Genomic DNA, 24,730 nt, shown 5'->3' with positions numbered 1-24,730 from the left:
TACCACTGCTATTACAATTACCACTAGTCCCCGGCGTCGCGCCTATAAGAGAATATCAACGCAGTTAATTTTGACCAGAAACACTTACTTTTTGATCAGTCTTCCTCAAATCCCCTTTTTATTTACAAGATATTCTACCTATTCATGAAGTAGAAACTTCGCGAGTCACTCGCTGGACGCTGGTCTTCTTAGTTATTCATCAAGAGAAGTAGAAATCTGGTAGAAATGAAATGGCTGTGGTATTTCAGAACCCTTGCAGAATAGTTGAAATATCTAAAAGTATTCCTAACAGAATTAATTATCAAAATTAGTAGTATTTTTTTTGGTCGAAAATTACTGTATACAAAATTTCAAATACCGGATCAGAAAATTCATCATTTATCTTGGATTATTAGAACAAGTCGAAAAAAAAAAACCTTCAGATAAACTTCAGAAGTTTATTAGAACTACGGGATGTGGCTATAGTTATTGCGAATGAATCCACTCTGTGTGGACTGAGGCCGTTTCTCTTCTAAGTCGCTGTAATAGTCACTATCGGGCCTACCACCAAAAATAGGCTTTTGGGGTTGAAACAAACCCCTGAAATTAGGATCAAGGGTTGTAAGTTATTCCACGGGGTTATTTAAAGCTTTTATGAAAGGGATGGTTGTTCAACTTTAGAAGAGGCTCAGTCATTCTCCCTGAAAAAGACTATGTCAATATAAAACGAACAGAAATTAATCAAAAAAATTTTTTGCACAAAATTAGTTTGAAAAAAAGTAGTAAAGAACTCCATTCAACCAAAAATGAACAAAAATAGAAATCAAATAATCTACCAACCATACAACTATCATAAATCAGTATCAATTAATAAATGAAACCCAAAACAAACAGAAATTAAAATAACTCAAACTCAAAACGAGCAGAAATTAATCTGAGTAGGGTTCTAAACCCCATGCTTTGTAAAATCCAGAATATAAATTGTACTTTACTGAAAAATTTCAAATGAATTTACTGAAAAAAATTTGCATTGTCAGTTTAATATACATATGCTGATATTTATTCCTTAAAATACTAATTATTCTTTTATTTCTTAAAGTTATAAAAGTGAAAACGTTTAAAAGTACTTTTTTCAGATAATTCATTTGGATTTTTTTGAGAAAAGTACAGGAAGCATAGGGTTTAGAACCCTACTTAGATTAGTTTCTGCTCGTTTATAGTTTGACTTGTTTGAATTTCTGTTTGTTTTGAGTTTCAATTTTTAATTGATACTATTTTGTGGTAGTTGTATGCTTGGTAGATTATTTAGTTCTATTTTTGTTCATTTTTGGTTTAATGGAGTTCTTTAATCTTTTTTTGAAAAACTTATTTTGTGCATTAAGTTTTTTTTTATTAATCTTTTGACAAAGAACGCTTAAAAGTGAAATCTTAGCACTAAGATCTTACATCTTATGGCGTTCTTTTGCAAACGTCCTTCATCATTCTGCTCTGATCAGCGGTCTAAGAACAATAATGAGTATATCATCAAAGTTCTCTCAACATTGTTCTATGTGGCAGAAAAATGGCGTCCTTCACACTTTTCGCTAACATCAGTGAGCTGTAAGATCTTAGAAAAAAGATAAACAAAAGAACGTAAATCTTTGCAGGAAGATGTGTGATCTGAGATGTAAGATATTAGAGCAAAAGAACAGCCCTAATAATTCTTCATATAAGAACATTCAAGCGTTCAGATTGGAAGAACTAGAGAAAGTACTTACACACCGTCCATTGGGAAAGGAATAAGGTAAAAAAATATCACAATTTTAAATGTTGCTTTTTGGGGATAATTAACAAATGATACGAGATCTAAGGTGGTTACACATTTCTCAATAAAGCCACTGGACACATCAGTTCCCAAAGAATGTATTTATGAATGCCAATAAATAAAAATATAGATTACGATCGACTTCCCTGCATTCTGGGTGTTAATTGTATTTCAGTATGTCAGTCTCTCTCGAATCGTAAATAATGCCCGTGCCACATCATAGTCACATCTATCGATAAACAAAGCCAAGTATCATGAATGACAAGGCAATTTTCTTGATTTTAGCGTCACACTTGTATTTAAAAAGCCAAAAGTTGAAACGGCCAGAAATTAGTTTAATTAGTTTGCACCAACAGTAATTTGTGTCCAACTGTTCTCTACCAATACTAAATCTTCTTAACTTTTATTAGATTTCTCTCCCAGATAGAAAAACCGCTGTTCTAAGTTTCTGTCTTTTCTAGTTTTAAAAATTATGCCTTAAGCCTTGACTATGATTGTTCAGTCAAGAAATTTATGTTTGAAAGTTGAACAATGTTCAAATCGAGAAATTATGAATGGCGGACGTAATTGGCGCTGTAGTCGTGGATAATTTTGATTTTATCGACAAGCTTGACTATAATGTGGCACGGGCATAAATGTATTTTCTTGAATAAATTTACCAGTTTTTTTCTTCAAGTTCCTCCGGTTTTACATTACTATTTCCATAAAGCTGGACAAATTTTCAACAGTAATTTTTCAGTAAATCTTTTATGTTACTGTATGCTAAGTTCGACCGTAAGTTGCGTAATACTCCATAAAATGGCCATTCTGATGGGGAAATTGCCCTTAAGGCGACTGCAGAGAATGATATATTACCCATCGCTATCTATTCAACAAAAAAAGGAGATGGCTCTAATCCTATAAGCTGCAGCTAAATTTTTTCTATGTGATCAAACATCAGTTTATTTTGTGTTTTGTAGGCTACAGCTACTATAGCCCTCAAATATGGAAGATTTAAAGGCTGTCGAATCTATTCATTAGAAAGAAAGTTTATGTGAAATTCTTAAGAGCTGCCAAAACTAACCTGGTGTAACATTTGGATATATTGTTTATTTTGTAATTGGCAAACAAACGACTTAGGCCTATAGCCAACATGAATCCTGGCATGAAACTTATCAAATATTTGCTTTTTCTGTTCAACCTCATATTTTCTGTAAGTATTCTCAACTATTATTGCGAATTGAATGTATGGATGTGAAGATATCCAGCCTTGCCACTTGGCTATAGCCTATTAGCCTAGGCTATCTGCCACACTGAGTTCAAGGGACAAGGCTAGCAGAGGCTAACCCAGGTGACATTTAGGGCATCTGACTAGGTTAAATGTGCTTTGGTAGATCTATGCATGGATGAGGGTAACCCACTAAGGCAAGACCTCAATCACTTGTATTTTGCCTAGGCCTAATCTTGTAAAGATGTCCTGATGAAAAAGTATCTTTCCTAAACATAGGCTAACCTAGACAACATGCCCCTGATTTTGGATTGTGTATCTATAGGTTAAAATTTTTCAGATTGGCTCAAAATCAAGACTAGACTAATAACAATTGCCTGACCAAAATCTTGGAAAACTTCTGGCTTTTCAACATTTTTATTTTGATATAAATTATCCATATAGTCTAGCCTAGGCCTAGCCTATTTAAGCAGCTTGGTATAAATTTACCACCACTTCAGGTCATAAAAAGACATGTTAAGAAAACAATTCTTACTTCATAATAGGCACAATAATCCTAGTTAACATATTTTCCATTGGGAGCATCTTTATCCTCACTATTCTCCTTGTTTTTAATCAGATTTTTCAGTATTTTGTCAGTTCTCCTAGTCTTGAAAGTTGTTTATAAAATAAAAACCAAAGAACCATCTAGCTAATTTAACCTAACTTAACCCAAATTTATCAATATTAGCCTATTTGTATCTTTTTGGTAGATGGCAGTGATGGTGTTTAACTTAGGTATATAAATTATTTGAAAACAGATAAATAAAATCAAATCTGTTTACTTTTCACAATTTTATCAAAAAAAATTTATAGCAGTGGAAGAAGTGATGATAAAAGTAATCCCCCTGGAAAATATGTTAACTAAGATTATTTTGCATATTATTAAGTAAGGATTGTTTTTTTAACATGTCAGAAAAATTGTTTTCTTCATTGCCTCTACCGTCAGCACTCCTTCCATCAAGTCTTTCAAACATCAACTTGACAAGGAGTAGGAGAAGAAGCAGTGGAGGTTCAACTGGGGTCATCAACTCAAGAGGGCTACAGGTCTGGTGGACCTTAAAGCTCTCAAAGAGATTAAGGTTATTAAGGTAAGGTGATGTCTCCTTATGACCAGGAGTGGTTGTAAATTTATACCTAGGCTTTGCTCTAACTTTTAGATCCTATATCTAAAAGAAGTCAGCATTTTCCAAGATTAAGATCTACTGTTGTCTGTTAGTATAGGCTATCTGAAACTGTGAGTGCTATATATGATTATATATTCAAGCCAATGCTTTGGCTACTTATGTTCTTTCCAAGTATAACAACCGTTTTAAGGACCCCCCCCTCCTGATTTTCCCATATGTAGCTCTAAGATAGAGTCTGTTCAAGATTAAAAAAAAACACTTAAACAGCAAAATTCTTGCTTTATAATATGCAGCATGTTTTTATTAGTTGCATTATCATGTTTAATTTCATTGTTGTTTCCATTCCCAAACCATTTTTAATAATATATAATATCTACATATGAATTTCTTGTACAATGGGATATATGTCCAGTGGTTTTGACTGGTCATGGAACCTGTTCACAAGGAAAACAAAACATAAACAAATGCTAAACAGCAGAGGAATTTATTAACTAGGATTATATCTAGGGTGATCATGGGGGGGGGGGTCCATATACAAGCAAAATGATAATTATGTTTAGAACCCATTCAGAAAAGAAATGAATACAAGACAACAGGGAAGTAAATTATTTAAAGCTGTAGATATGACCATCATGGGGGCAGGTAGTAGTGTACATTTGCTACTGAAACAGTTATTATGTTTAAAAAGAGCACATAATAGACATCAAGTAGTATGTTCACCTTGTCCCTATTTCAGTACTGGAATTATTTATGTATTTACCTGGCTGTTTTTGCACAGTAGGCAGAACAAATGATTGCTTTTCAGACAATAATTTCTTTAAAATGCTAGCAAAATTCTGGGTAATGGGATTTTACTATCATAGAAACTGGTTGCTATATCAATTTATCTTTCAGGGATAGATACAGAACATAATGTCAGCAGTAGGATGGAGACATTTACCCCATCCACTTAAAACTTAAGAGGCAATAAAATAATTTTATTTTAGAATTCAGTAAATTAGCAAATACAGTCCCATAGATAACTCTAGGTTATATCAAAACTAAATCTTGTTCAGTATAAGAAGAAATTTACCACCTAGCTTCAACATGCTTCAGCAAAGAGTTGGTGGATAATTGTCATTTGACAAAGATTGTCAAGGGGGCTTTACTGTTGTCCAAGAGGTCTTGAATTCTTTCTATAAAGATTAACAGGACTGTGGCACAAGATCAACAGGCAAAGGCTGAAGCTTTGGCTGAATTCTCAAATCTGGATGGCAATGGTAGAGAAGTGCCAAATTTATCAGACTGAATCAATACTGTGTTGGATCATGTAATTTTTTTCCTCCAGAAGATCCTTTGCATTTTGCAGTATCTTGATGTGAATAAAGCCACAGGTTCTGACAACATACCAAATCTTGTCCTCAGACCGTGCAGTGCCAGGCTAGCTGGACCTTTGTCATTGCTTTTCTGGACCTGCTTTTGCCCCAGAACCTTCCCACAAACATGGAAGTCCACCCATGTTATGCCTACTGTAAAGCTAGATGGCAATCCAACCAGCATGGGTTTCTATAGGCCTATTAGCCTCCTCTCATGTGTTGGCAAAGTCTATGAGGGTGTCTCTAATAAAACATCTCAACAGTTCCTGGAATCAAACAACCTTCTAAGCAATTGCCATTATGGATTCTGCCAGAAACACTTAACATTAGACTGCCTAGTGGCCCAGCATCAGGAGTAGATCAAACTTCTGACAATAGGGTGCAACATTAGGCTGTTGTCATTTGATATTGCTAAAGCTTTTGACAGAGTATGACACTGTGGCCTGCTAAAGAAACCCTGTGTGTATAATGTTTGTGGATGTCTGTTAAAATTTATTGGGAGCTTTTTTTCTCATTGTTTACTGCAGTTTGTCTTCAACAGATTTATTTCCTGCAAACATTTAGTAAAAGCAGGGATTCCCCAGGACAGTGTCTTGGGACCTATGCTCTTCCTCATTTACATAAATGACATGGGAGACAACCTCACAAGCCCTCTGCTTCACTTTGCTGACCACAACACACTCAGCTGTCCCAAAACACAAAGACCCAAGACAAGCCTCCCTTTCTCCACAAATGGACCATTTTAAAATTGAAAAGTGGTCTGATCCATGGATGATCAACTTCAATGCATCAAAATCGAAAGAGGTTATTGTTGCCCAATCAAAGGTGCCATGTGAACACCCAAGCTTCATTTTCAAAGTTGAAAATATAAAGAGAATCAATGAGCTTTGCCTACTGGGGATTCATTTCTCCACCAATCTCTCTTGGAATAACCACCTTGATTGGGTAAAAACCTCCTGTGCAAGAAAGCTGGGAGCTACTCTTCACTGCAAAAACCTTCTTCCATCCAACTGGATTATCCCACTCTAATGAGTTTACCACCCTCAGTCAAGCTCTTTTGTATTGTGCCCCCCCTTTGTCCAGCCATCAAGGCAGACACAAAGGCACACAGCTCAGTCCAATTATTTAAAGGAGGACATGCCAAGAACTGAGTACTTGAAGAAGAGCTCCATCTGGCATTGCACTTCTATCTGGAACAATCTTCCTAAATATATATTATTTCTGCAAATCCTTCTGTTGACTCCTTTAAAAGAAGGTTGGACAGACATTAAAAACCTCAAGGTTTCATTGAGGTAAAGGAATAGTGGCATATCAGATACCTCTAAGTACTTGGTGCTGTGAATACAGTAATAAAAAAAAGAAAGAAAAAGAAAGCACAATTAATGAAATTCTTACTTTATAACCTTTTCCAGGTTTCAGTTGATCACATTTTATCTGTCTTTCCATTCATGTTTTAAATAATTTTTTGATAATATTGTTTATTTCTCTTTTCAAGAATCAGTTTTAAAAATTGTGCAATTTGTGATATACTCAAAAGCTACTCATATATTGGCAAATGTTTGAAAATATTTTCAATGTAAAAAATTGTTGGCAAAGTGGCTGAGAAAATATTATTTCTGAAATGTTTGCTAATATTGATAGCAAGTATAAAGCCAACCTTAAAACATATACCAAACTTGAAGACATGTCTCTTCTACTTTGGCATACAACATTTACCCTCTAGTTTTGGTTTGAGTTTGTATTTCTTTCAATGTTTCAAAAAAACAAATTTAGATATTTAAATAATGTTGTAAAGTGAAGTTCTAGATGACAAGCTGTTCACTTTCAAGGATTGAATCCAGATTTCCTATGAATTTACCATGGGAAGATGTTTTTTAAGCACATAGCCTAACTCCTTCCCCCTAAAAAAGGCACTGACCCTTGATTGCCATGGACCAACTGTGTGTAAGTGAAACTTTTAGAAATAACTTGAAAACAGAAAGGATGCAAAAGTGGAGTGTTGTTAGTTTTATACTGTCACTAAATCCTGAATTATTTGGCTTCAGGCTTTTTCAACAATATTTCTTAAAAAAAACAAAAAAACTCTAATATGGCTTAAAATGATGGTGCCATTATGAGAACTGTATTTTCAGAGTACAAAGGAAAACAGACACAAACAAAAATGAAGGATTAAAGATATGAGCTTTTAAATATCCTCTACTGCATTATTTAGGCCCTAGAAATTTCCTCACATAGTCTAACTACTCTTTTAGGTAGTAAAAAGCCCATTATTCAGAATTTTACCAGACTTAAAGCTGTATTAGGATTTTTCTTTCAAATTTTCAGACACATTTTTATAAAATCTTTAAGATCATTTAAGGTCAGGATTGGTGAAAGGTAAAAGGCTCAAAACACTTTCTTCAATTAACCATTTGTGCTATAGATGTTTATTTATGAAATTTTTTTTTTATAATACAAAGCTTAACCAAGGTTATCAGTTGTCAGTGTCCTGTGGACAGGGTAGAGGTGGAGATAGATATTCCAAAAAAGCTAAATATAGCACAATCAATATGTTCATCATTTAAAACTCCAGTTGGGGCCAGAAAGCTTTTGGAGGCCATTATCGGAACATATTTTCTAGAGGACCAAGGACCCTTCTGGGCCTTCTTTTTTTTGTGCGTTTAGTTTTTCCCATGTTATTAAAGTCAACCTGTTATTGGTCATATTCTTTAACAAAAAATAGTATCCTGCTGATATATACTTAGATGTGCTATGAGTCAAACCAAGTTGTTTCCATGTATTACTTTGTATGCCTTTCCCCCTTCAGGTATTAAGAGAAAACTGGGTGCTAATGTGTTTGTCATATAAAAACATCCAACTCCAGTGACCAAATAAAAGGCTTATTACATGGGTGAAATTTATGTCTTTTGTAATTAAATACCAAAATTTAGAAGGCAGTTGTATTTCAGTTGACCTTATCCCATATTTTAGAAGTTATATATCACTCTGGAATGTAATATTTACATGCAAAGTCAATAAAGTGGTGCATGTCTTCTGTGCTAAACATAGTAGCCTACCCTCTGTCCACTACTCATCTTACTCTATGTGGACTGACTTATCTTTTGTTTTTTTCAGGTAACAGGTGTGGCATTGATTGTAACTGGGGCTGTAGTTCAGAGTTTTTACAGTCAATATTTGGATTTCCTTGGAAATGAACTTCTCTCAGCTTCAATGCTTTTTATCATTGTTGGCATCATAATATTTTTTGTCACATTCTTTGGTTGCTGTGGTGCATCAAAGGAAAACTCCTGTATGATCCTGACTGTGAGTACTTAGCAAATTATATAGTAAAGACCTGGGGTGCCCATTGGGGGGAGGAAGGTCCACTAGATTCCCCCAGACTTTGAATAAAAACTTTTCTGGTATTTTCACTTAAACATATTTTTTGTGTCTTTTTATAAAAAAAAGAAAAAAAAGAAAAGAAACAACAAAACTATGGCTTTGTAAATTTGAAAATTAGGTTTCAAGGCATCCCCTTCCCCTAGATTTTCATAAGTTGCAACCACTGACAAAAACAGTTGTATATAGGGCCTGACCAATATGGATTTTTGGGGTCCAATAACAATATATCAGTATCATACCAATATAATTTGATGATAAATTCCCCCCCAGAAAAAAAAATCCTTACCCAAAGCTTAAGTCCTGCATTCTCTGTCCACATATTCATGCTTAAATGTTTCTCCCAAATCTATTGCGAACCAAAGAATAGCCTCAATAATTCATTGGGGATTCCAAATAATGCAAAAAGATTTATGTACAAATGGTGAAGAAACACAAACCAAATAAAGTATTAATTTAGACATTGTAGATAGTTTAAGCCAGTTTAGTTACATAAACACAAATTCGTGAAAATCTAATTGAAAGAAGTGTGAGATATTTATTGAATTTGATTTCTCAAAATCCAAATTTCAATGGAGTATCTCTTTAAAGGGTTCAAATGCTGCATTTTTTCATTGATTCATAAAGTTGGTCACCTGATAAAAAAATTCATAAAAATTCCTTGGTCACCTCAATCACTCTCAGTTGAATTCGGATGACAAGCTGCATTGAAAATTTTGCCAACAGACATAATGAAAATTAGGCTCAAAGTATAGGGCATCAAATCTACCTTTTGTTGCTCTATCAGTGTGTGCTGTTTCAACAAGTAAATTGATGTTAAGAATCTAGGGCTGCTTTTTCACAGCTGCCAGGTGAAAGAATATATATATATATATATATATATATATATATATATATATATATATATATATATATATATACTTATAACTATATATATATATATATATATATATATATATATATATATATATATATATATATATATATATATATATATATATATATATATATATATATATATATATATATATATATATATATATATATATATATATATATATATATATATATATATATATATATATATATACAGTTATAAGCTATAACTAAATTTATGTAAAAATAGTTATGCTATTGGAAAGAGACAAAAGTTAGATGTTCAGTATTGCTAAAATGATCCTTGGTGTGAGTTTTTCCTTAAAAGTGTTTATTTTTCTCTTCTTCTTTTTTTACTGCTAGAATATCCAAACCTGGATGAACATGCTTAAGTTGTTCACGGAGATCTTGTTAACTCTTTGTTGCCTCGCAAACTTTTGACTTTGTCTGTTGTAACTTCTAAGCGTTTGATGTTTTGTGAAAATTTCTTGGTCACCTAGGCTGTAAGCACAATTTCGATAGGAGAAATAGTGAGTAGGTAACTGAGAAATTTTTGCTTATTTGCAGCTGTTACATAATCACAAGTGTGATGTGTAGCTGTCTGCAGGGGCTTCCCGAGACTCATTTCATTGGAGGGGCGATCTTCGTAAATTTTACCGAATTGCTACCTGATTTATGCCGAATTTTCCTCAGAAATCAAAAATTTTGCTAAATTTCGGGCAATTTTGCAAAACTTCTGCCAAAATTTTCGCTGTTAGCGAAAATTTTACCGAATGCCAAAAACATTGGAGGGGTGGTGCGCTCCTCCCCGTCCCCCTCGGGACGCCCCTGGCTGTCTGTGCATGCTTTTGTTTTGAAAAAGAGGAAAAATTGATGGTATTTTTGCACTTTTCTTGTTGGTGTTGAATATAGGTAATGAACAAAATGACAGTAAAATTACCTAAATTAACATTGCATGTGCAAATATTTCTAATGATTCAAGATAAGCAGGAAACAGGATTTTCATTATTTTCCTTCATAAAATCCCATGTTTTTTGGGCGGCCTTATTCAATACAGCTTATGAAGCTGTAAATGGAGAACTCCCTAACTTAATTTTACAATTTAGCCAAATAATAATAATAATTTATCTTTACCCTTATACATAACAAAGATGCACTAAACGAGTACGAGAAAAATAAAAACAAATAGGGTACTGGTAAAAATTATGCACAATTATTGATATCTTTAACTTTGAAACACTCATTCATAAGCAAAGTTCAAATTACTATGAGACTTACAAATTACAGCACTAGGCACTTGGTACAAAACAGATAAGTGGAAATCAACAATTTTGTTACAGCAGCTGGCAAACCTACATGACAGTTTGTCCATTTTTGACAAATCTTCAAAACGCCATACCATTGGTAAATGAAGCTATTACAAGTCCAAATACGTATACTGAGAAAATAATTGTTGAATATAAAGAAAAACAACGGATTTAATTTTTATCAAAGGTGTAAAGTATTGTCAAAAACAACACAAGTGGTGCCACTAACACGCTATGTAGCTGACCAAGGGTACTCTTATCAAATTTGCCCTTACCCTGGCCTGTTGAATTTTCTCAGTTTTTCTTTACAAGAATCAATTATAGGCTGTTTTTTGAAACCTGTTGATGCCAAATTGGGGAGACCTATACACTTAAGCGAACTGGAAGATTAGATTATAGGTTGACCACTTGGTTTGTATCATTAGAGGCAGCCTCTGGTCCAAAGTCAAGCCATTTGGTATTGGAAGTTGCATCTGAATAACGTATTTCATTCAGTCCAGAGCCAATAATGGCGTTGATGAGTGCCTCAAGATTATTAGCTATAAGAGCAATGTTTTTAGCCTCTGACAGGCGACTTGTATTGATATATCGCTCAATTAAATGCGGAGAGGTCTGTCGAGGGAAGACTGATAGTGTTGTTAAATATTGCAAGAATTAGGAATTAGAACAGAACCATATTTACAGCTTAGCACACACAAACACAAATAGTATCAATTCCTTGCAAACGGATCCGGGCTGAGGCTTATGATACCACTTCTTTAGGCAGGTACCCGCAAAATAATTAACTCCACTTCTAAAGGGAGGCAGAATTGCTTGGGAACAAAGAATGGTGTCAAAAACCTTTGAAATACCGATGGTACAAAGCTAGAAGTTGCTTTTGATTTTTTACGCCTTTTAAGAATCGCTAGGACACTTGCACTGGTATTTTGCGTGCCAAGTCCTTAACGAAAGCCCGCTTATTGCTTTGATCAAACTTCGTGCTAATTACATTATATATAAGCTTCTCAAGAAGCCTTCCAATCGCTGAACATAACAGTTATTGGTCTGTATAAGTGGCAAGATTTTCTATCTTTATATACGTTACTAGACCTTCACGTAGCACATTAGTTATATGCTGCTGGGCGATACAGGCCTGGAATAAGATGACGATATGTTCGATCAATCTTTTTGTCCCATAGTCCAGATGTTTGGGTTGTAGACCGTCTGAATCTGACGCCGTTTTTGGTTTTAGACTGCGATTAAATTCCTGAACAGATGCTGGCGTGACAGTATTAAAGTCTCTAGCATGGTCTAATTTTGTAAAACGATCCAAAAACATGTTTCGAAATGCTGTGTATAGAAAAAGTGGATCATCAGAAAATAAGGAGGAGAAATGACTTTCTCGAGAGCTCATATCAATCAGTTGAAGAATACAAAGTAAATTTTGGCGAAACAGCTGGAGATATTTTTAGTGTCCCACAAAAAATCGCAGATTTGACGCTGTTTCCACTGCCAGACAGTTTTCTCTATATATGCGCTTTATATATATGACGATCTAAAACGAACTACCTGACCTTAAATAGCTGCAATCGGCCCAAATACGAAGCCTGAACTTGTGTTGATGTTTAGTGCTGTGAAGTTTGAGGCCTTCGGTCCAACTCTTTTCACGTGTCCTAAATCGAATTTTGGCTGAAGGAAGAGAAACAAGTGACCTTGATTGAATGAGCCAACTTCCGCCAAGTAAACATCCAAATCGAGAGAGTTCCCCTTCATGGACGTACATAAGAGATGAAATAAAATCCTGATATTCAACAATATAGAATCTAATGTAGTGAGAGATCAAGGCGATTGCAGCAAGGCTTGAAAGACCACTTGGGCTTTAGCACATGACGAGGCAGAGAGTAAGCAAGTAGAAACTACAAAATTAAGTGATAGATTGTTTAGGATGCTGCTTGAAACGTCACAATAATGGTAGCCCACATCCATTAACTGTCCCGTTAGTATGAAATCCAGGTTAGAAGTCGAATCCTAATGGTACAAATAAGAAAATTGCTTCAATTTTCGTAGTTGGAAAACGCCATTAGGTTCGCGAATCCTTGGTAATTAAGGGACTGTTTATGATTTCGAATCGGCAAAGTCACTCGGAGCAGGCAGTATTTAATCTTGACACCGAAGTTGATGGTGAGACCCAGTTCTCCTTTAGTTTTAAAGTTCAGTTTCGCAATTCTTTCAGGCCCCTTCGCACTTACGGCGCTACTAACAAGTCCTGGATATCGGGGAAACATCATAATCGGCACCCAACTTAATATTACCATTATGTCCAGTTTGGTAACGTTAGCACGGATTTTTCCTTCAGAGATTACTAATGGAGGTGTTAGTTTCTGATCTTCGATTTCCTGCAATTTAAAGCTAACAGCTCCTTGCAGCTACACCTGGCGCTTGCGGTAGGTAACTACGCCCCTTCGACTTGTTTGATCAAAATGTTGATTCCCGATTCCCATGGGATTTTGTACTCAAATAGTAAAACCGTCAAATAGCCACCATATGAAAAATGGTTCTAGGCATTTAATCCGCCCCTCCCCCGGAAAATACATCCTCGCTGAAAGGAGCGAGGATTCACACAGACAATCTCACCCCCTCTGCAGAAAACTCCCCTGCGAAAAGTGTCTGTATGTTTCCCAATAAATAAATGCTATCTATCAGCAATGGACAAATTACAAAACCTTAAAAGATACTTAAACTTTTACAATTTTCTGATTGTTTCGTAGTTTGGTAGGGAGGGAAATACCTCAAAGGGTGCATTTTAATGCCAAAACACCCCAGCTCTCATTGAGCCATCAGATAAATACAGAAATAGTTCTCAGGGAAGGAAAAGGGGAGGGTGGATGTAGAAATTGATGTATAATCCCCAGAGCCGTAATGAGGCTGTTTGTTTGGGGGGGGGGGGAGTATGAAAGAAACTTTAGAAATGCATCACAAATGTGAAACTTATATCTGCTCCCTCATGATTTCTGGGAATATTTCTGGTGTACGCTGTTATTGTGAAAGTAAAGGGTAACATTAAATTCCAAAATGAGCAGAATTTATTCCGTATAGGAGGGGGACTTTCCCTTCCACATCCACACCTCCACCTCATGGTCAAAGAAACTTCGGAGGGTGCTCATTAGATCAGAAATTGAGAGTTCAAATCCTTTTTTGTAAGTCGAAAGTGATTGGAGACCAACCAGCTGTGGGGGGAGTTTACAGGGGATACTTTCTGAGGGAGGATTTTCCGCGGAGGGGGGAGAGGGTGAACACCAGTCACCATGAAAAATAAGCCGATTATCAACAAATTTTCAATAACTATTCGTATGGAGATCACACAAGTTGAAATTTTCTGCATTAAAAAGGTTATATCCAACATGTGCCTAGAAAGAGTTAGCGATTTAGCTTTTTAACGAATGGCAACACAATTTCAACTTGCATTAACTATTTTACTTTCAGTTTGCCTGCTTGCTTGGTATAATACTTGTATGTGGACTTGCTGGAGGAATTGCTGCCTATGTTTTAAGAAGTGATGTTGGGACAATTGTGGAAAAGAACATGCGCAAGAGTATGGATGTGTACTCAGTTTCAGGACATGAAGGAGTAACAAAAACATGGGACGGACTCCAGCACGAGGTACGGTTTTCTTTCTAAAACATCTTAATAATTAGAGACCCGGTTGTAAAGCAGGTTAGTCTATTTTTTGGGGTCTGTTGTTGTGGGGACGCCGAGACGATCTTTTGAACACGTGACAAGCCTAAAGTCTTGGACCTGCGTATAAAGTACCGGAGGAGTCTTAACGCTGCGACTCTCGTTTTTGATATCAGACTTAGTATGAAAAATTTTCACATCAAACCCAGTCACGGCAGTCCTTTTGTCGTGCATTCAGAATTATGACTTCTTGTCATTATCTGCACACAGGGGGAGTGAGGGGGAGGATACCACATTGCCTTGATTTAGTCTAAGGAATCCTCAGAGAAATCGAGGTCTAAATTTATTCCTTTTACTTAGGTTTTACCCTCTCCCCTCCCATTCCCCTGTTGCCAAGACTCTGAACCTGATTTTTGGGACATCATATTTTTTTTTGTGGTAAAAAAGCCCAAAAAGACGTTTTTCGAGGGGTTGGAATGAAAAGTCCTTGTTTTCACTTGTTTTTTTTTCTAGGGATTTCTCTTTTTCGGTAAATACTTTATTTTTGAAGCTTAAAGGAGAGTGGGGTCACCTTGTCCCCTCCCCCTTAATGATGAGTTTAATGTTTTTGGACATACTCTATTTTTGAACCAGCTAATATAAGTTGTAGAAGTTTTTTAAAGACAGCCTATTTTGCATCTTAGAAGTTCTTGAAAACGTAAAGGCGGAGGTCATGATGCGAAACATTTGCTTTTAGGATTTCACATAATTTTCGTGTCACAAGGCATCTGTTTTTGCAGAATTTTTGATTGGCAAAGAGCTGGTAAAGCTGATTGTCTCTTGATTGAATAATTAGGGCTGGAAAATAAAACTGTTGTTTTAGATCCTCACCTCTAATGAAAAGCCAAATCTTTCCCATAGAAAGTTTGAATATTTTGTATACCAACTTGTGCAAATTACAAATTTTGCTGTGGTTCCGCACTTCTAACGAACCATTCCGTTTGAGAATACTGTACGTATCCGTGTCTGAAAACCAAAATAACAATTTTTTTCAAAGAGAAAAATAAACAAACAGACGGAATAATTCCAGACTCCGATCGATTTCAAAATATTGGAAGTTGGCAATCCAGATCTTTTTAAAATATCAAATACCGTGTCAAGGTTAATTTTTAGCACTGTTAGGCTTCAAAATATTTCCCCTTTTTCTTTACAGCATTATTGAACAAAACCTGGCATTTTGACAATAATTCAAATCTACAATTATTTCCGTAATGTCCGTATGCAAGACTGAATGATCATACTCCAATAGTTGCACTCTTTGCGAGAATGCCTCTAGATAAGTGGTTTTCAAACTTATTTAGACACTGTAACCCTTTTTAGCCTCAAAACATTTTAGGTACTAAGTAAACTATGGCTCAAATATAAATAAAATTGCCAGTCCTAGAGTTAACGGACTTTTTTTTTCCTTGGCCGGCCGCGTACCCCCTAAAAATTGTTGTGTACCACAGTTTGAGAACAACTGCTCTAGATCATCATAATGCTGGTTAGTTGACTGCGGAACTTATTGAAATTCTTGCATAAATAAACACAAGCTGACCCTTGGGTACCGCAAGAAAAATCCTGGAAAACTATTTGAAATGGAATATTATGTGCTATATTTTGACTCCAATGCTACTTGATTGGGTCATTTTTTGGTAAATTAATAAAAAATAGAAAAAAATCCACAAAACAAGCTTTTCAAACCAAAAATGAGCAGAAATAAAGTCAAATAATCTTCAAAGTGTAAAACTACCGCACTTAATTAATAAATGAAATCCAAAACGAAAAGAAATTACAATAAATAGCCGATTCAAAATTAAAAGGAGCAAAAATTAACGTGAGTAGGGCTGACAACCCCCATCCCTTCTCAAGACCACAACATCATTTGTAAACTGAGAGTCTATTTCAAAGCTTGTTACAAAGCATTCTGAAAGAAACTGATATCCATTTGTTAGTTTGTTCGTTTATTAAGTCCGACTGTAAATTTTTCCCTTTTCTACTACTACAACTTAAAGAAAATCATCGCAACATTAAGCTGCCTAAGGTTGGCAAATACACTTCCTCCATCATAGACTTGTACACGTCCTCATTTTTCCTTCCTCCTCCATACTTAAAGCTTCTTCGATCGCATCCCAAGAGATCACCTGAAATTACAAGCTGTTTAAGCCAACTTGGCTCTTTGTTTTTTCTTCCCCTTATCAAATATCATGTGGTGTGCCACAGGGATTGGTCCTTGGCCCACTTCTGTATCTGGTTTATGTGGATAGTATGAGGTTTTATCTTCCAGACTGTTGCTTGACGTCATTTGCTGATGACACTGCTGTTACTTTTTATAGTCGCTTTTTGGATAGTCTTGTGTCGAAAGTGAATTGTGTTCTGAGAAATTTGCATGTGTTTACTAGTTTGAGTTCGCTATCAGTAAATGTTAGTAAGACTAATTTTATTGTATATTCTAGAGTAGGCACGCACAGTAATATTGATGGTAGAATTCTGTTTAAGAATAAGCCTGTAGTTCAAGTTCAGGACATTTGGTACTTAGGTTTTTATATTGATTGTAATTTTTTCGTGGAAACGCCACAGTGATGTTGTCGCAACAAAAATTGCATGTGGCCTTGGAGTAATTCGTCGTTTAAAAATTTTTTTACCCTAAAGAGTTTTATTGCTTTTGTACCATGCTTTGATTCATCCATTTGCTTTGTATGGCTGTATGTTATGGGCAAGCAATTTTTATGTGAATTTTAAACGTGTTCAGACTCTTCAAGATAAAGCAATGTGTCTTATTAGTGGGTGTGTTGAAGGTATACATAATACTTCAGCTTGCTTCAATAAGTTGCAAGTGTTGAATGTAGGACAGATACGGGACTACCAAATAGTAATTTTTGCCTATCAGTGCGGGAATAATATTAGTCCAGAGGTTTTTTGGGATTATTTTAGCGACAATAGGTCTTTACACCATTATGAAACTCGTCATGCTAGTGACTTCATTGTTCCAAATAGAAGTGGCAACAGGGCCGGCTTCCATACTAGATTTTCCGGATCTAATGTGTGAAACTCGGTTCCTGAGAACATTCGGGTGGCTAAGCACCTGGGTTTATTTAAAAATAATTTAAAAATATGTTTTTGTTTTGTTTTTTATAATTGTCTGTTGTTCCTTTGTTTATAGTTAATTATAAGTTAGTAGATGAGTTGTATGTACCCACCCAGTCGCAAGTGCTTTTTTTTTATTGTTATTTGTTCCTCCTTTCCTTATAATTAATTATTAGTTAGTAGATGAGTTGTATGTACCCGCCCAATCGCAAGTGCTTTTTTTGTATCTTTCTTGGGGCAGGTATTGGAAAATTAGTTAAATGCATTTTTGATGTTAAATAAAATGAACTGAACTGAAATAACCCGGACCTATGACCTTCCTCCTACTCTTTTGGGAACTTTTCTTAGTCTTTTGTCCGATAACTCGTTCTTTCAAGATGTAAGTGACAAAAATGAAATGAAAAGTAAAGGGCTATTTTAAAACTTATAACGAATTAAGTCTTACAAGAAGTCGACGTTCGAGCGAACCTAAATTACTGTGCTTGGCGAACTCAAATCTGAAACGAAGAGAAATTTTTGTGAACAAAAAGGGTAAGCATAAACGAACAGGACGGATCGTTAACAAGAGTGGTAGTTTTTGCCCCGTCCCATCAAAGCCCTTTTAACTCTGGTGTGGTATTTGAGACCCTGAAGGAGGCTCTGCGGTGCAGGGACTAAACCGCCGGGCGATAAAACTGGCAGATTCCTAACTTATGATTGATCTTGGTTCTTTACAGGCTCATCTGATTACCATGAAAAAAAGGGATAGGTTGATGTCTTTGTTTTTTCAATATACTGTTGCCTTTATGTTGTTTTGTCTTTATGACAAGATCACCCAATCAATTTTAAGGGGTGACCAGTGTCGACGGCAGTCGACGCACAAAAAGCATACAATTCAACTTGGATAATAGGTGACTTCGAAAATTAACGGGTTTTTAAAAGTAATCACATGCATTTATCCAGGCAGTGCTTTTATGTCTCTGTGTAAAAGGTTGTTAATTTGATGAATAATATACAGGTTACCAATTCTGATGTCCCTTCCTGAAAGTTAAAAAGCATAGAGATTACTTAATCTAGTGGCAAGAATTTGTAACATTTTAGCAGGAATCTAAGATTTAGCAAACTCTTACAGATGACTAGTTGTCATCAATAATTTGTGGTTTGACTAGTAAGAAGGGAGCAAGAATTGGTTGAAGTTTTTAAATGAATAGATTGGAGCAAATGTTTCTAAGCAAAAGGCCTTGTACCTTGACGGAGGAAAATAAAAAAAATGAGTCAGAGGTGATTTTAAATAAACTGGTAATTTTAAGAAATGAGGTTATTTTGATTGAGGAAAATTTTATGCGCGGGGAGAATTTGTCTGAGGAGGGAATTAGCTGACACAATAAATACTTGAGTAGCTAAAATAAACTTTCGTTAAAAACCTAATTCGAAACTTGATTTTTCATTGGGTTTGACCAACACGTTAAAAACTGAAGCATTTTCTCAGAAGCAAGGCCGTATTGAGAGGTGGTTTAACTCCTCTGGAATTTTTGTCAGACTCGTAAAAACTCAACCAAAATATATATAAGCAAATTTTGATTTTTTTTTGGCCCCCCCCCAAAAAAAAAAGAAAACCAAACCAAGTCATGCAATCAATTTTATTTGCCCCTCGATCAGTGGCGTAATTTTGTCAAAATCCTGGGGGGTGGCAAAGTTGGAGCCAATTTTCCCAAATCAAATGAAAATGACAGTGAGAACTGAGAAATGATCCATGTATTACCGTAAAGACAAAAATAGACTAAAGAAAACTGCCTGTTTTTCTGGATACTTGTATTTTGCAGGGTTATCTTAGTGACAAGATTTTTTGCAGAAACTAAATTTCAGCTGGGCGGGCAAACTGAGGTCGGGGGGGGGATTGGGTGTAGAGGGACCAGTTGCCGCTCCTTTACCATAGCAAATTACGCTCTTGCCTTAGATCCCATAAGAATTGGCTCGCAGATTTTGGGAATTTACGATACTTGTAAGCACCACAATTACTTTTAGAGCCTTGACTAAGTCCCGGGCTGTATTTTCTTCTTTCATGCCAGATGCAACCATACTCCTTACGAAATCGTGCATCGTTCTGTACATAAAGGGGTTAGAAAATTCATAAAGATGGGGCTTTCCTTTTATCTTTTGGCCCAGGCTGACCATCAAAATAGATGAAATTTTTCTTTATTTTGAAGAAACTCCTACCACGGTTTTAGCATTATCTAGACAGGATAATTTCAATGCCAAGGACAGCTAAGAAGTATAAATTTATTTCCAGTATATAGTAATAACACACATATGTATAAATGCATTTGTTTTCAGCATTTGAGACTTTTTTTTTAGTGTACGCAGTAAATAAACATTAATTCCGAATTACATTATCTTTGAAGCCATCTATGCTGTTTTATTTACCCGTCAACTCGTTTAGAAATGGCTCTCGGACTGCTATATTATGAGGTGTACGCGGTAAATAAACATTAATTCCGAATTACATTATCTTTGAAGCTACCCTATTTCTGGAGCTAAATTCGGTACTTGTGCACTGTCTGGTACCCACCGCTGTAACTGTATCAAGGAAACCAGACACGAAACCCGACAAACGGGTATTTGTAGTAGAGAAATGGAATGCAAAGCATGGTTTCCATTGCGTTTACAATATTTAAACTGTTGTTTTTTGGGGTTTAGGGGGGAGGTACCTTGGTTAGGTTATGTATTTAATATATGCTATGTTCTACCACCCTCCCCCCCCCCAATGTGCAAATATATAGCCCAAATTTGTTTCTCAACTATTATATATTCATCCTTTTTTTTTATTAGCACTAACCAAACTTGACTTCTTTTGTGGGCACCATATTAGGCACAAGCACCCTAAATTCTTAGACCTTGTAATAACCAATATTTAGATTTTCCCGATATGACACTAAACAAAAATTTAATCTATGAAAAAGGAGGGGAGGGGGCTTGGTCAATATACGAAAATCACACTTCTTGTGTGATTGCACACAAGAAGTGTGCCCTTATCATCAACAATTCTGTTTAAACTTGAGAGCAAATGTATTGCAGATTGGGAGTCAGTTAAAGAGAGAATACTTTCAGACTCTAAACAATAATCTATAAAAGATCTAGGGCAAGGTGGATGGTACACAGTTCAGCAGACAAAATAAAGGACCCCAATGGAAGGGGAATATAGAGATTAAGGTTCAGAGATAGAATGCAAGAAGCTGCTCCACATCTCTTACCATGGACAGATTCATTTGTATAAATTTGTCTCTGATTAGGGTAATTTTTTGAAATTTGTTTTGAAAAAATAGTTTTCACCACATGATGATATGGAGTTAGGTTTTTATTTATAGGAATAAGATCATATTGGTCTGCCTATCTCCTCTGGAGGGTGTACCAGCACATAAGGCTGATTAAGAAAAACTTTACTACAGCTTTTTGTGAAGCATCCCGTGAACTTAAACAAGTCACTTAAAATATATGGTTTCTAAAAGAATAAAGACAAATCTGATATGAACTAAGAAAAAGGGCTTATATTTATTAAAAATATAGATAATACCTAGAGCAGAATCTTGAAAAATGGATCTGCAACACAAAAAAATGCGCACAAAAAAAAGAAAAATCTTCACAAGAAAGTTGGATTATCGAAACTGAGAGCACAATTTTGCATTCAACCAGTTCAAAAAATTCAATTTTAATAGATTACCTATCCATTAGAAATCAGATGAAAATCTTCTAACACAATTAAAAAAAATGTAGCACTATGAAAACAAAAATTATAAAAAAAAAAAAACTGAGAAAACTATAAATTTTTTCCATAAAACGATTTTACCTAATTATGACATACGATACATTACACATGCACATCAGATTTATTAATATACAAATTACAACAGTTTTTCATGAAGCATACCTTTATTAAGCTGATATTCAACTAACACAAATGATGAAAATAGGCTAATTGTTCAACACTCGTAACCGAAATAAATCATTTTAAAATGTTGTTCCAAAATATCAAAAGTTCTTACGATCGCAAAAAAGTAGCTTGCACAGGTCGTAAAAGCATAAATAAAAAGAAGTGTACAAACTTGAACAATTTGTCTGTATTACAAAAAAAGACAATGATCCCAAAAAATAAATGCAGAAGAAAGATGCAACTAAGTTAATACTCAGTCTAGCATCCATACAACAAAATTTAGTTTTAAAAAATCAACGATCAAATCGGAATTCGAAGAAATATGGAAATTTTCCTTGAAATGTCATGGAAAAAAGGTTAAAACATCATGAATTCCGTCACAAATTAACTACAGAGACTTATTTTGTAAGCTTCTAATGCTAAGTACAAATTGCAAGGCTAATTTTTCTGAGGAAATTTTTTACTGGGGAAATTTTTCGAAATTCCTATGCAAAATTCTTTTTATTGTCGTACTCCTTTGCCGAGTAAATTTAAGTATGGAGAGGATGTGGGCAATTTCCCGGGATAAGTTTTTCACCCGGATTAAATGTTTTAGATGATTTATACGGGAGAGGGGGGACTTTTTCCGTGGAGGTAGAGCCGGAATTCTTTGCACTATTTCAAAAACAACCAGAAATTAAACTATAAAATTTTTTTTAAAACTGAAAGTAAGCAGCAACAATAAAGCTTAAAAGGAACATAAATTATTACGTATATATGAGGGTTTCCCTCTCGTCAACATCTCACTCTTTACGCTAAAGTTAATAACGACTCATGAAACACAAGGGTCATTTAATTAGAAATTTTAATTATAAAGTTAATAACGACTCATGAAACACAAGGGTCATTTAATTAGAACAATAAAAATATTTTTTTAATGTGCTAAAAGTCTTTAGGGTGAAGAACGAGGTGTTGAGGAGGGGGCGACCTCCTTCGTGTACGTTGAATTTCTGTACGTTGTAAGTTTTAACGTTGCTCCTTAATTTCCCATGAAAAAACTTCAGTTAAAAACGCAAGATAAATGTTCAAATAGGCGTAAATAATTTTAATAGACGTGAGTGTATCAGCTGATGACTGTCACTGTAAATTGTACAGAAATATCCAGCATGTTTTGTTAATTATTACTATCTACGAATTATCCCAGTTTGGAGTTTTATTTATTGTCAAGGAAAGTCAGTGTGGTATTCGCAATTATCTGCTTGGTTTTGTTATTATCATTTTTTTTAAATTTAATTCGTATAGTAGCAATTATTTGTCTGTCGTGAGTGTTAATACTGTTCAAATTCTTTTTATAAAAACGGCTCTCGTATTTCCATGTTTCTCGATAATCTTGCGTCGACTATTTCTGGCAATACTGCTTCAAGATAAAACTTTGGTAATTTTGGTAGCATTTTTTTCTGCCAGAATTCTTTGTCACGATTGATTTTCTCAATAAACGGATCGCCTTTGCCGAAAAAAATAACAAAATAGCCAGAATCTATGTTACAACACTCTAATTGCATTTGTATTTGGTAGAAATAATTGTGTGACGTTTTAAGCTGTAATGTGCCATTATTTTTGTTTTCAAGACAAATATTTTTTGGGGATAGCCTCCATTCTTCTATATTTAAATCTTTGGCACGGAAAGGACATTTTACTTCCAAAACCGCCGTATCACGAGACAAAAAAGTGGCTATTCCATCAGGGATGGCTGCAAAATATCCGTATTTAATATGAACAAAAAGTCCTGAAGGATGCGCTTTGCAGTCCATCTTTTTCTCAAAAGCCGATATAGCTATTTGTTCGTACGTTTGCCCATGTTCCATTGCTTTAGCCTGACGGTTTTTGGGATAAAGCAGTTGGCGCACTAACGGTGCAACAGTATTTGTCCGTCTTACAAATTATTCCAGCTACTGACGCAGTTATCCTATTTTTTCTGTATTCTAGCCATCTGTTGTTAATACAATTTATCTGAAGTCGTGTTGCTTCTTCTATTTCATGAATTTCCAAGTCAGTACACTGAAAACGGTTCAGAAAATCACTTTTTGCATCTTCAAGAGAATCAAGATCTAAATCTGGAACCAAGGGCGGATCCAGGATTTTTTTCTGGGGGGGGGGTTCTAATTTTTGACTCAGTTTTCGACTAATTTTACTGATTTTTACCTAGGTTTTACTAATTTTTGACTTATTTTCGACTCGGTCAAAAATTTCGGGGGGGGGGGGGTTCAAACCGGGTAACCCTCCCCCCCCCCTGGATACGGCCTTGTCTGGAACACCTGCTTTCGGGCCGTAGTTTTTGTCGGGTCTCGAAACTTTATTCGTAAATGGTTTTCCAAACAAACGTCTTTTAGCTTTCCATGTCTGCTTTCTTATGGCTCTTCTGGCCCGCTGCTCAGCAAGTCGCTTCAACAAACGACTTGTTGTAGATCCTAACCTTGTGCGAAAAATATACAAACGGGCAGAATGTCCCTTAGAATATTTTATGCCCGCAGCGGTAACACGCGTTGTGTATCGGGCTCTTTTTGTCACCATTATGTTTTTTCCCCCGATCACCTTAGGAACCATGCTCATAAAATACTCTGCAAGGTTGTTAGTGCTGTTTCCGATGTGGAATTAAGCTCTATTAGCTAAAGTTTCAAAGGCTGAATACACACGAATAGGAACAAAATTTCCTACGACACATTCTTTGCTGAATTCAACAACTTTGCCTGTCATTTTGCAGCATTCTGGGCACTGTCTATGATCACCGCGAAAGAAATGCAAAGGTATCGCTTTCAGCTCATTTACAAGGTCTTTGACCCCTTTCCCTTCTTTGGTTGGGCGTGCAATTGCGTTTCTTGCAAAGTCGCACATTTTCTTTATTTTTAAACCATTAAGAAGCCTCCTGCATTCGGGGTTTTCTTTTTGCTTCAAGTAAAGCCTCTTTTTTAGGCACTTACATGCATGGCTAGCACACTCAATTTTTTGATATATC

The 24,730-nt window shown here is 35.4% G+C and overlaps 1 protein-coding gene across 1 annotated transcript in view; it reads left to right on the top strand.

Moving 5' to 3' along the window:
• Positions 1-2,708: 2,708 nt before the first annotated feature.
• LOC148945987 (CD63 antigen-like) overlaps positions 2,709-24,730 on the top strand; it is an 84,674-nt gene continuing 62,652 nt past the window's right edge. Inside the window, exons 1-3 of the mRNA XM_089097894.1 lie at positions 2,709-2,975; positions 8,626-8,814; positions 14,535-14,711. Coding sequence (XP_088954020.1) covers positions 2,916-2,975; positions 8,626-8,814; positions 14,535-14,711 — 426 coding nt within the window. The 5' untranslated portion in view covers positions 2,709-2,915. The remainder of the gene's footprint in view (positions 2,976-8,625; positions 8,815-14,534; positions 14,712-24,730) is intronic.

This window comes from Artemia sp. Qi Xiang Cuo, chromosome 12 (assembly GCF_049724085.1).
Source record: "Artemia sp. Qi Xiang Cuo chromosome 12, ASM4972408v1, whole genome shotgun sequence".
NCBI classification, from domain to species: domain Eukaryota; kingdom Metazoa; phylum Arthropoda; class Branchiopoda; order Anostraca; family Artemiidae; genus Artemia; species Artemia sp. Qi Xiang Cuo.
The sequence above is the reverse complement of the archived record's forward strand: the minus strand, read 5'-3'. Positions and strand labels throughout refer to the sequence as shown.